The sequence below is a fragment of the Piliocolobus tephrosceles genome, chromosome 7 (genome assembly GCF_002776525.5).
Source record: "Piliocolobus tephrosceles isolate RC106 chromosome 7, ASM277652v3, whole genome shotgun sequence".
NCBI lineage: Eukaryota > Metazoa > Chordata > Mammalia > Primates > Cercopithecidae > Piliocolobus > Piliocolobus tephrosceles.
Window position 1 is genome coordinate 146,773,681 of NC_045440.1, and position 11,733 is coordinate 146,785,413.

The 11,733-nt window shown below is 63.0% G+C and overlaps 1 protein-coding gene across 1 annotated transcript; it reads right to left on the minus strand.

Moving 5' to 3' along the window:
• Positions 1 to 9,375: 9,375 nt before the first annotated feature.
• MAFA (MAF bZIP transcription factor A) lies at positions 9,376 to 11,727 on the minus strand. The gene has a single exon (XM_023228143.2). It carries the CDS (start codon positions 11,711 to 11,713, stop codon positions 10,652 to 10,654), a length of 1,062 nt encoding a protein of 353 aa, XP_023083911.2. The 5' UTR covers positions 11,714 to 11,727; the 3' UTR covers positions 9,376 to 10,651.
• Positions 11,728 to 11,733: the final 6 nt, after the last annotated feature.

The window sequence follows — 11,733 nt, forward strand, 5'->3', positions numbered from 1 at the left end:
GAATATTTTTAAGCTAAAAGTATTGTGAGTTTTTTTTGTTTTGTTTTGTTTTTGAGACAAGGTCTCACTCTGTCACTCAGGCTGGAGTGCAGTGATGTGATCACAGCTCACTGCATCCTAGACCTCCCAGGCTCAGGCAATCCTCTCACCTCAGCCTCATGTGTAGCTGGGACTACAGGTGCATGCCACCTGTTCACCCATCTACACACCATTTATTCACCCACCATCAACCATCCATATATCCTTCCATCCAACCACTATCCTCCCCTGTTCCTACCCATCCTGCTGTCTTCCTCGTCACCACTCCGGCTGTCTGTCTGTTCATCCACCCACTACCTCATATACTCCTTTTGTTTTTACCTTTCACCTTCCTCCATCCTGAACTGCAGACGTGACGGTTGGAGTGGAAGCTGACATTTTGGGCCAGGAGACCCTGGGAGTACAGGCCATGATGAAAAGAGCCTGAATCTAGAGCCTTCTGTAAAGTCAGTCACCATGGCCGACGTGGGCCATCAGATTCTGGACTTCTACAACACAGAAATTAAATTTCCATTGAATTTTCTGGAGTCACTGCTCCTTTAGCTCTTTGTTACCTGTACTTACATCTCTCTGTGAGTTGCAGCGTTTTGCAGTTAAGGTATTAATATTATTGCGTCTAAAGGTGCCTCAGGTCAGAAGTTCCGACGGTGAATGAGGGCACAGCTCTCAGTCCGAGACTCGTGGCGGGGAAGCCTCCTCACCTTGCTCCTTCTCCCTGTCACCAAGAAAGGAGGTCCAGGGGAAGGAAGGGGTCCACGTGGCCCTCCCGCCCCCACGCTGTCCCTCTGGGATTCAGCTAGCCTGTGGGTGTGGGCAGCAGCTCAGCCTGGCCCTGGAATTTTCCATAAAGGTCTTTCCAGGTAAGACTGATTAGACAACATATTTTGTTTTCGTTATTATATAGTGCGTTTTAAATGTTATTTACGTGTATGTGGGTGGGTAAGATTTAATGGCTAAAGAGTGCTAGACAGAGGGAGCCAGGAGTGTGTCTGGGCTTGTCACATGAATTCCTGCAGAAATAATTATCTTTTGGAGAATGCTGAAGGTCATACCTTCCTGATCATAACCTCAACGTGGCCCTAAGCGCCCTGTCCAGGGCCCCAGAGTTTCTGAACTCAGATTAAGTCAGCTCCCCAAACTCAGCAGAAAGTGGGAGGAGTTGGGGCTGTTCTGTCCCTAGTGCACAGGTCTGGGCAGGGCTGGGTTTTACCTTCTGGGCAGGGCTGTGGAAGGGAGGGTGAGGGGACAGACCCAGCGGGTGAGGGGTTTGAGGAGGAGAGGAGTGGGGACTGCAGAGACGGGCAGCGCACTGCTTCTGAGTAGTGGGAGAAAAGGCTTCTGGGAGCAGAGCTGGGCTGAGCTGGGGACTCTCCATGGATGGCAGCTCTGGGCACCCCTCCCATGCCTGCTCCTTCCCTGCTCCCCTCCCTCCAGGAGCCAAGCTCTGTTCCCCCCGCCCCTCAGCAAGCCCCACTGATGTGGCCAAGACATCTCTGGTCTTGGATTGGGGGCACCCCTGTAAATCCCGCCCCGGTGCACCTGGAGAGGCACATCCCACTGCACGCCCTCCCCTTGGAACAGAGTCCCCTCTTCCAAGAAACCCTCTCAGATTGATGCAGGGCTTACGGAACAGACCCCTCTCTTTACTCCTCATGAGGCCCGTGTGGATGCCGGATGGGAGGAGGTAGGGAGAACTCAGTGTCTTTTTACAGATGAGGTGATTGAGACCAAAGAGATTGCCCCACTCTACCTCCAGCTGGGGGAGGGGCAGAGGTCAGGCCTACTCCAGTCCAGCCCCTCTGCCACCATGGCGTGGATGGCCTGGTGACTGGGCAGGGAAGCTGGGAAGGTGCCCACCTGACCTAACAAGGCCAGTGATGAGGTCCAGGGCCCCGTCTCCACCTGCGCCCCACCGCCTAACCTGCCTCCAAGGCGATAGCAGCCCCCACCCTGCTCCAGAGAAGAGGCCTGGACAAGGTAGGGAGGGGACCAGGCCTTTCCAGACTCACCACCCCCACACGAGCCCTCTGCACCACCCGCACCTCCTGAGCTCTCAGGTATGGTGGTTCCAGGGCAGTGCACCAAGCACCCTCAGATGCAGTGTGGGGCTGCCCTTCGGAGGCACCCGTGCTGGCCTCCTGCTTTTCCACAGGGGCAGCAGGCCCCGATAGGGCATGAGGCAGACAGAGTATCCTGTCCCCCATGCAACACCCCCAGGACCCAGAGGGCAGAGATGGTGGGTGAAGAACCATTTCTGCAGGGAACCATCATCCAGCAGGAACGGAAGGGTGAGGGGCTGGGCCACGGCCCTGCACGTGCCCCGCCTCTGCCGAGGCTATACCACCTTGGCCCATTTAATCTTCAAGAAAGCACAGGAAGGCACGTTCTATTATTACAATTTCCATTTCACAGTTGAGAAAACGGGGCTCTGAGCTTGTCTGAAACTACAGGGCAGAAAAGTGAAGAAGAAACTGAGGGTCTCAGTGGGCCTGGCCAGCCACCTCCCTGGACTGTGGCAGCTCCAGTCTGTGTCCCCCACGATCCCCTATACAGAAGCAGGGGCCCCTGCTGCCCCCACAGTGGCCCCAGGATCTGTCCCCAGTTCCTCACCGCCCTCCCTGCCCCCATCTCATGGCTGCTTCCCTGCAGCCGCTCCAGCCCCCACTTTCTACACACAGGCCCAGCCACCTACTGGCTGGCAGGGCCTCCTGGAGGCCAGGCGGGCTCTTCCCCCTCCCTTCCCGCCCTTTTCCTCTCCTGATTTCCTGGCTACCCTCTGGCTTACTCTGCAGCATGCATTTCATCTTCCCATCGCTCTTTCCATACCTGAGCCTCATGCTGCCCAGGACGGGGACGTCCGCGCCACCCCACTGGGGTGATGGTCCCAACGCTGCTGCTCTGTGTCCTGCCGCGCCCCGGCCCGGGCATCTCACACACCGCGATGCGCGTCTAGAAGTGCCGCCTCCTGACACCTCTGCTGCACCATCAGTGCCCCACCCGGCAGAGCACAGCCCCTCCCCAGCACTGCGGCAAATAGGCAGGAAATCCCCGGCCAGGGAGCCGGGAAACGGCTGGGGCCGAGGCCGGCCGGCTGCCTGACACTGGGACAGACAAGCCGTGCTCCTTGCTCCAGGACGAAGCGCGCTGTGGGGTTGGCAGAGCGCTTCCTTTGAGGAGCAGCACACCAGGAGTGCTGAGGCTGGGGGTGGGGGCAGGCAGATCCCTCAGGAGTGTGGGCTGGAGGGCCAGGACAGCCACGGGCAGCTTCTCGTGTGGAGGGGCAGCCTTGGGGTTGAAGACAGGAGACCAGAGGCTGCAGGGAGAAGCTGGGGCTGGGTGGGCGGGGTGGGGTGGGCCCAGTCTGGGTCCCTGTGTTTGAAACTCCCTTGTCCCAGAGGAGCCATGGGCTGTGCCCCTCCCCCAGGGCATCAGCTCCCCTGGGGCATCTGTACCAAGAGCTGGGCAGAGGCTGCAGCTAGAGTGGGGCCACCCAGGGCATGTGGCTTCCCGGAGGACACGGCTTGTCCCTGAGACCCACCCCTCTGGGGGAGGTGACCAGACACCTGGGTCCCAGCCAGGAGACGGGGGCAATGGTGCTGCAGGAGAAGGGGCTCCGGGACCCTCCTTCACAGAGGAGCCAGCGTCCCCTAGAGTCCCGCGGGGCCCCGCCGGTGGCCTGGGGCTCCTCTGTGCCCAGTACCCTGCCTGCACCCTCACTGCTGCTCCCAGACTGCTCCCGGGAGGCGATCAGGGCCCACAGGGCTGGTGCCTGGCGTGCTCCAGATACCTTCCTGGGTCAGCCTCTGAGGACGGGGGGGGGGGGGGGGAAAGGGGCCGTCCCCTGTGAGCTAGACCAGGCTGAGGGGGTGCTGGGAGGTGCAGTGGAGGCAGGGAGGCCCCAGGGCGGAGCCCGCCACCTGGGAGGGAAGGGCTGGGCCACAGAGGCAAGTCGGGGGCCGAGGTGGCTCTGTCTGGGAAGGCAGCGGCCTGAGTGTGGAGAGGAATTATCCTCCAGGCTAGAACTGATCCCAGCTGCCCTTGGGACACCTAACTCGGGTGCCAGGCGTCAAGGGCACTGGAGTTCCAGAGGCCAGCATGGAGGAGGTGGCAAGGCTCAGGGGAACGCCAGGGCTGAAAGGGGCAGCAGGGGCTGCAGCTGAGGGGCTTCAGGCCTGGTGGGCTGCTGTTGGGGGGTGCCCCACCTCTTGCTCTCCACAGCCGGGTTGGGGTACCTGGGGGGGTGGGCCGGGCCTGAAGGCCACAGGCCCCCTCCTATGCCTACCCTTCCTGCAACTCCCACAGCCTCCTTCGCTGACCCCTTCACGCCTGCCCCGCCCAGCGCTCCTCCCCAGCCTCGGGCTAATTGGCTGTGACAGCTGGAGCCCTGGGCAGCTGAGCGGTGTCACTGCAAATTAGGCAGGCGCTGAGCCCGCCAGCCGCAAATTACTCTGTCACTGCTCCCGGTGCGAACTGCCGACTGTGTGGGGGTCGAGGGTGTGGGGTCCGAGCTGCTCCCACCTTCCTGCCATCTCCTGATTCGGGGTACACTTCCTTCCCCCATCCCCCACCTCCTCTGCCTCCCAGGTGAGGAAGCAATTTCCCCTCCTCCTGAGCCAGCCTCCTGCCTCGACCCTTTCCCAGGTCCTGCCTCCTCCTCCACAACTTCCGAGACCTCTGAGCGCTGGTCCCATTTACCGGGCCCTGGCTGCCCCTGCCTTGCCAGCCTCCCCTGCCGCCCCAGACTCCCTAATTCAGGGTTCCCCGGCCGCCACCCTCTCCCGGGGAGCCCAGGGATCTGAATGCCTCCTCTCAGGGACCCTGGAGGGTACTCCTGTCGGACGGAGCTGCCTGTCCCCACCTCGAGACCCGCTAGGAGCCAGGCTCAGCCTAGACCCCACAGGCCTCCACCCACTCCAGCTCATCCCACAGCCTCGGGCTCTCCCTGCTGACCCACACACTGCACCCCCAAAGTCCACCCCGTGCTGCCCCTTCCTGCGCACCCCCAGGGGTCACACCATCAAGGGTGAGCACAGAACCTGCATCCACCTCACGCCCTGATTTTCCACGCCCCTCCCAGGTCCATCCCATCCACACTCGCCCTGACCACCAGGGCCCTCGCCCTCGCCTCAGCCTTTGCTGCCCCCCACAAGCTGCCAGGACCCTCAGCCTTAGGGAGGTGGGCCCCTGTGAGGGTGGGGCCAGGCTGGGCTTGGATCTGGGACAGCAGGGGCACTTAGACCCTGCCCCACACCCTTGCTGGGCCTCCCCAGCCCTCAGCTGGACTCCGTGACTGGGAACTGCTGACCAGGCACCCAGGCCCGGGGATGGCAGAGACAGGGCTGGTTCCGCCGTGAGGGCAGCAGGGAGGAGTAGGGGCTGGGCAAGGGAGAGCGTGGACCCCACAGGGCTGGTGGCCCTTTCCTGTTCTCCAAATGTCAGCCCATCCCGTCTGTGGCTGACTCAGTCTCTGCTTCCCAGAGTGGCTGGCAGGTGGGGAGACCAAGGTCCCCTGGGGAGAAGGCCAGGCTCTTCCTGACACCCACCCTGTTCCAAGTCCCCAGGCCCTGGGCCAGGGATGGCTTTGCCCTTCCTCCAGGCCCAGGGTGGGGGTGTTGGGCCCCCAGGCTCCCAGCCATACCCAGTGGCAGGTCACAGCGCTGGCCCTGGGCCAGGTCCCTTGGTGACACCGTGACCCGCACAGGCATATCTGTTGGACAGGGCCCTCCAGAGCCCTCCAGAGCTGAGCCAAGTCCCCGCTGAGCAAATGCAGCCTTCAGCTCCCCCACGATTGGCGGGGCTGGTTAGTGATGGTTCCAACCAGCGAGTGGCTGGGCCTTGCACCCCACATCCATCCCTGGAAGAGGGCATGACCCTAGGGAGCCTTCAGCACCTGGCAGTGGAGGATGAGGCCTCCATCCTGGAGGGCATCTGGGCCCTCATGGTGACTCCAAGGACCAGGGCTCGGAGAGAGGTGGCAAGGAGAGGCCAAGGCAGCCGGGGCAGGGCAGGGCAGGGCCAGGATTCCTCCTCCCGGACAGGGTGGGCTGGGCTGAACTGAGCAGACAATGGCTGAGGACTGCACTTCATTGGAGAGGCCCATTTCAGAGCCCACTGTGGCCAGGTGGGACTCAGCATGGAGGACCGGCCCAGACAAAACCAAGAAGTTGGTTTGCGTGTGGGGCTGGTAGGTCCACATGCGTACATCTGGGTGTGACTCCACCCTCATGTGTGCTGGCCAGGTGCACGCGTGCGTGTACGCAGGGCCACAGGTGTGTCTGCCGTTGTGTGTCTGGGTGTGTCGAGTCTGTGTGTGCGTGCGTCTACTCCCACATGCTGGGCTGTATGCATGCGTGTGTTCATGTGCCACAGCATACCCACCCTTGCGCTCGGGCTGCGGCAGAGGACACCTCAGCTTTGTCCTGGCCCTCATCTCAGAGCCGGCTCTATAGGAGGCTGGGGAGGGGCCCTGCCAACAGCCACCCACTGTGACGTGCTGGGGGGCAGTGGGGCGCGGATACAGGGCCACACCTGGCCCAGCGCCTGGGAATTGCAGGGGAAGGAGGTGAAGGCCCTGGCCTTCTCCTATGAGCACCCCCAGTCCAAGCCCTGCGTGTGGTTGAGGGGGGCTTAAGGCAGGAGGCCAATACCCGTCCAGGTGGGCTGCTGGGCACAGGCGAGTGGGGGGCAAGTGTGGCCAGTGCTCCTGGGCACGTGTGTCCAGCGTGTGTCACGGGTGTCCAGCCGGGCCCAGGGCCTTAACCCCGTCCCTTCAGCCTCTCCCCGCTGTCTGGAAAGAGACAGCTCCCACTGGTGGGAGGTGGGACACAACTCCTGGGGCCACATATCTGAGCTGCCCCAGGAACACAAGGTCCTCATGCTGCGCCGTCCCTGTTCAAGGCAGCCTCAGGCCCCAGCTTCCCCCTCTCCCAGGGCTCACGCAGGGGCTGAGTGTCACACGCAGCCTCCCCCTCTCCCAGGGCTCACGCGGGGGCTGAATGTCACACACAGGACACTGGGGTTGGTGTCTCCCTCAGGAGCTCTTGGGCCAGGGCTGTCACCTGGGTCCCTGCTATGGGCCCCCAGTGGGCAAGTGGGGTGGGTGGGGTGGTGGCCGGGGTGTGTGGGAGATAAGCCCTTCGAAGTGCCAGGAATCCCTGCCTGCCTGCTCTGGCTCCCAGTGATGGCAGTGGGGCGGGGGGGTTGCAGGGGCATCCAGGTCAGGCACCATCACTGACCTCTGGGGACATCCAGGTAGGGGTGGGGTCAGCTGCCCTTCCAGGATGGGTCAGGGGCTAGGGTCCCAGGAGCTGAGCTGAGGATGGTGTGGTCGCTCCTTCCAGAGGCCCTCCAGCTCCCCTCAGCCCCAGGCATCTTGGTGCTGCCTTGCACACAACAGACACACATGGTCACGAGTGCCATTGGCGACTCCAGCTCTGCTGCCCTCCAGGGCCCCAGGCCCAGTGAGGAGGAGCTGAGGGATCTAATTCTCCGATTCGTGGCCACACAACCTCCCTCAGCCAGGAACCCCAGAGCTGCCCACCCTCCCCCGCTGCCAGCCCCAGCCAGGCCTGGCTGCAGCAGGCCCTCCCGATGGAAGGGTCACACCGAGGCCTCCAGCCAGCCCTGTGAGCTGCACGGCGTCTGGGTCAGGTGTGTGCCACTGGTCCAGGCCTGTGCTGTGTGGGTGGGCACGGGTGCAACTGCAGCCAAAGGTGCTTTCCATACATGGTCATCTTCCCACGGGGGTTCACAGGTCCCCCAAAATGGTTTTCAGAAAAGCTCTGTCTCGGAACACAGGAATATGCAGTCCCCGTGCTCACCTGCCTGCTCCATGTGTGTGGTGGGGGGGCGGGGAGGGGGACAGATGAGAGAGAGAAAGAGAAAGGGGAGAGAAAATAGAAAATAGGAAAGTGAACTGACTCCAGCAGCAGCAGCTGCTAAGGCTCCACGGCTCAGGCCCCGCCACGCTGCGGAGAAGGCTGGATCCGGTGGCAGCCCGGGCACACGCCGCAGTGGGGTTCCTCTAAATCTCAAACCCAGCAAGCCTCCAGCAGGCCCCGTGCACCGGGAGGCCCAGTTCTGGCCCCTGAGTGCGAGGCTCCCAGGCGCCTAGGGTGGGGATAGGGTCAGGGAGAGTGACACAGCTCCCTGCCCGCCGCTCCCACCCCAAAAAGGCCACCTCTGATCCGGGCTTCCAGAAGTCGCTGGGTCCTGTACTTTCTCGGCCAGGAGAAAGGCTCTGTGCAAAGGGCTCCTGGGGGTGGCGATGGTGAAAACTAAGGTGTCCCATGTCCTCTGCTCTTTACAACTTCGGACTACGAAAAATGAGCCAGCAGATTCCCGTCCGAGAATGTGCCCAAGGCAGGCTCCCCGCCCCTCCTTGGGGAGAGGTGGCCTCTGTGAGCGAAGGCCCGGGCCGGGCGGCTGAGCCACCCAAGGGTGGCTGGAACCCGACTGTCCCTGCCGGCGTAGTCTCTTCAATTCCGTCTTCCGCCCCGCACTTCTTTAATTCCCACCAGCATATTCCTCCACAGAGATGCCCTCACGGCCAGCTCCCCTGCTGGGATTCTGCTTGAACTCCCACAGAGACCCGAAAGCAAAGGGGGAGGTGGCAGGGACTGACGGGGACTCACCTTCCTCCAGGTGTCTCCGCTTGAAACGATAAAACAAACTCAGGAGACTCACTCACAGAGAATTCCGTCCCGTCCCCAGAAAGAACCTCTGCTTACCCCCGACTGACAAGCAGCACAGCCCCCTCCCAAGAAAGGCGAGCCTGGGGAGCCCTTGCAGGCCAGAAGCCCTCTCTCCAAATTTGCAAACCAGGACCCTCGCCTGCCTGTCCTCCGGCAGTGAAGGGAGGGAACCATCAACCACACGTCCTGCAGCCGCCCTGGGGATGAGATTTCTGGGGTGCTGCCTCCTCCCCGGTGCTCCCAGCCCATGCCCAGCCAGCCCTTCAGAGGAACGAGGGCAGGCTGCGCCTTCAGGTGGGAGACGGGCGGACTCCGAGGGCTGGGGACAGTTCTGGCCACCAGGATGCAGCGGGGCATCCCACCAAGGGCACCTGCTGCCCTGCACCCGCAGCCTGCCTCAGTGACTCTCCCCAAAAGCCCCTCGGCCTTTCCTCACCAAGGACAGACGCAGAGGGCACAGGTCTGCAGGGTGAGGGCCGGGTGACAGTGCCTCGCTGCTCAGTTTCTCCCTGGTCCTGCCGTCACCCAGGGCCCATCCGTCACCCAGGGCCAGCACAAAGTCCAATGCAGGGCCCTCCTCTTCCTTCCATTCAGGGAGAAACACAGCAAAACTGAAAGCCACCGACAAACAGCCAGGCTGCAGTGACTTGGATCTAAACGGATTTATTTTGTGTATTTTTTCTTTTTCTCAGTTTCGTAGCAAATGAAAAAAGAACTCAACGAAAACCAACTACACAACAAAACTTTCAACAAGTGGGCGCACCTTCCACTCCGAGTGCTCAGGGGAGGGGTGTGGACCGGCTGGAATCCCAGTGATGGCCCTGAGGGCCCCGGAAAACCGGGCAGATCCCCCAGGCGCCTGGCCCAGCCTACAGGGCGGGGAGCACCCGCCTCCTCACCGTCTCTCCCAGCTAGTCCAAAAAGCGATGAAGTGTTAAAGAAAGATTCCACAAACAAAACGAAACACAATTTAAATTAAAATAAAAACACTTTCTCCACCCGCCTCATGCCAGGAGGCTCTGGCCCAAGCCTCCTCTTAAAATTTTTTTTTTTCTGCTAGAAATACTGTGCATTACTTTTTTCTTTCACTTCTCTTGAAGGTTAAAATAAGATATATTTCCCCAGGAGTCATAGGTATGTTCTGGTGCATAGAGAGACAGCAGCTCCGGGTCCGGGCCAGCCCCCACCCGGCTGAGCACAGGACCCACCCCCCTCCCCCCCACCGTTGAGCATAGGACAGCAGGCCTGGACACAGCACAGGTGACGTCCCTGGTTTCGACCTCCAGGGAACGCCGGTAGCAGGGTCGGGGGCAAGCGGGGAGGGGGTAGGCAGGGGCAGGGCCCCTCCTGGCGAGCGACTCATGCTGCGACTCGCGACTGAGGGCGGACCCCGGCTGGGGAAGGAAGGGGCTTCCTCCAAGGTTTTCTTTTCTAATCACCAAGCATAATAAAGATAAATACTTCGAAAATAAGACCGATTTTAAAAGGGGGAGGGGAAGTTGAAAAAGGCAAGGAAAGGGAGGCTGAGAAGAGAACGGAGGAGGCGGGGGCAGGCAGGGGCTACCCGGAAAGGGACGGCAGCGCGGCCCCTCTCGGCTGGCAGGGCGAAGGTGGGAACGGAGAACCACGTTCGACATATGTACAAGCGGACGCTTCCAAAGAAGTTAGACCTGGCTCAAGTTTCCTTGGAAATCACCGTTCTCCGCGCAACGTCAGGACGGCGACCCAGGCCGACGCGCACGAACGGGCGCCGGGAGCGAAGGGGCCTCCAGCCCGCGCCCGCAGACTTGGCAGCGGGGCCAGCACGGCCGGGCCGGGCCTGGCGTCCACGTCCTGGACCGCGGAGTCCGAGCCGAGGTCCTGCGAGGCCTGCGCGAACTTGTCCCCGGCGATAGCGGCGCGGGCTCGGGGTCCGGCGCCTACAGGAAGAAGTCGGGAGCGCCCTTGGCCCCGCCGGGACCGGCCTGCGGCGGCGAAGGCTCCCGCGGGAAACCGGCCCCGCCCGCGCCCCCGGGGCCGCCCCGGCCCGCCAGCTTCTCGTATTTCTCCTTGTACAGGTCCCGCTCTTTGGCCAGGCGCCCCACCTCCAGCTTCAGCTGCTCCACCTGGCTCTGGAGTTGGCACTTCTCGCTCTCCAGAATGTGCCGCTGCTGCACCCGCTTGAAACGGCAGGACTGCGCGTAGCCGCGGTTCTTGAGCGTGCGCCGCTTCTGCTTGAGCCGGATGACCTCCTCCTTGCTGAAGCCGCGGAGCTGCCGGTTCAGCTCGCGCACCGACATGGACACCAGCTGGTCGTCGGAGAAGCGCTCCTCCAGGCGCACGTGGTGGCCAGCGCCGCCGCCGCCGTGGCCCGCGCCGGCGCGGCCGTGGTGGTGGTGGTGGTGGTGGGCGGCATGGTGGTGGTGGGCGGCGTGGTGCGCGCCGTGGTGGTGCCCGGCGCCCATGTCGTCCGCGCCGCCGCCGCCCGCGAAGCCCGGGCCGCGGAAAGCCTCGTAGGCCGCAGCGGCCGCCGGGTGGTGCGCGCCGTGGTGCGCGCCGTGGTGGCCGCTGCCGATGAGCGCCTCCACCGCGTCCTCGGGCGTCAGGTTGAGCGCCTCGGGGTTGAGGTGGTGCTGGTAGCCGCTCATCCAGTACAGATCCTCCAACGCCGGCTTCCCCGAGGTGCCCCCGACGGCGCCGGGGCCCCCGCTCGGCGGCCCGGGGGCGCCCCCGGCCTGAGACGCGCCGCCGCCGCCCCCTGCGCCGCCGCCGCCGCCGGTGCCCGGGCTGGGCGCGCAGAAGCTGGGCGAGGAGGGCACGGAGGAGCAGGGCGTGCTGAGTGGCGTCGAGGACAGCGAGCCGGGAGGCAGGCGGTGGCAGAAGCGTTCGGCCTCGGGCGGCTCCTTCTTCACCTCGAACTTCATCAGGTCGAAGTCGTTGACGTACTCGATGGCCAGCGGGCTGCTGGGCAGCTCGGGGCCCATCGCCAGCTCCGCGGCCATCGCCCGGGGCCCGCGCCCGG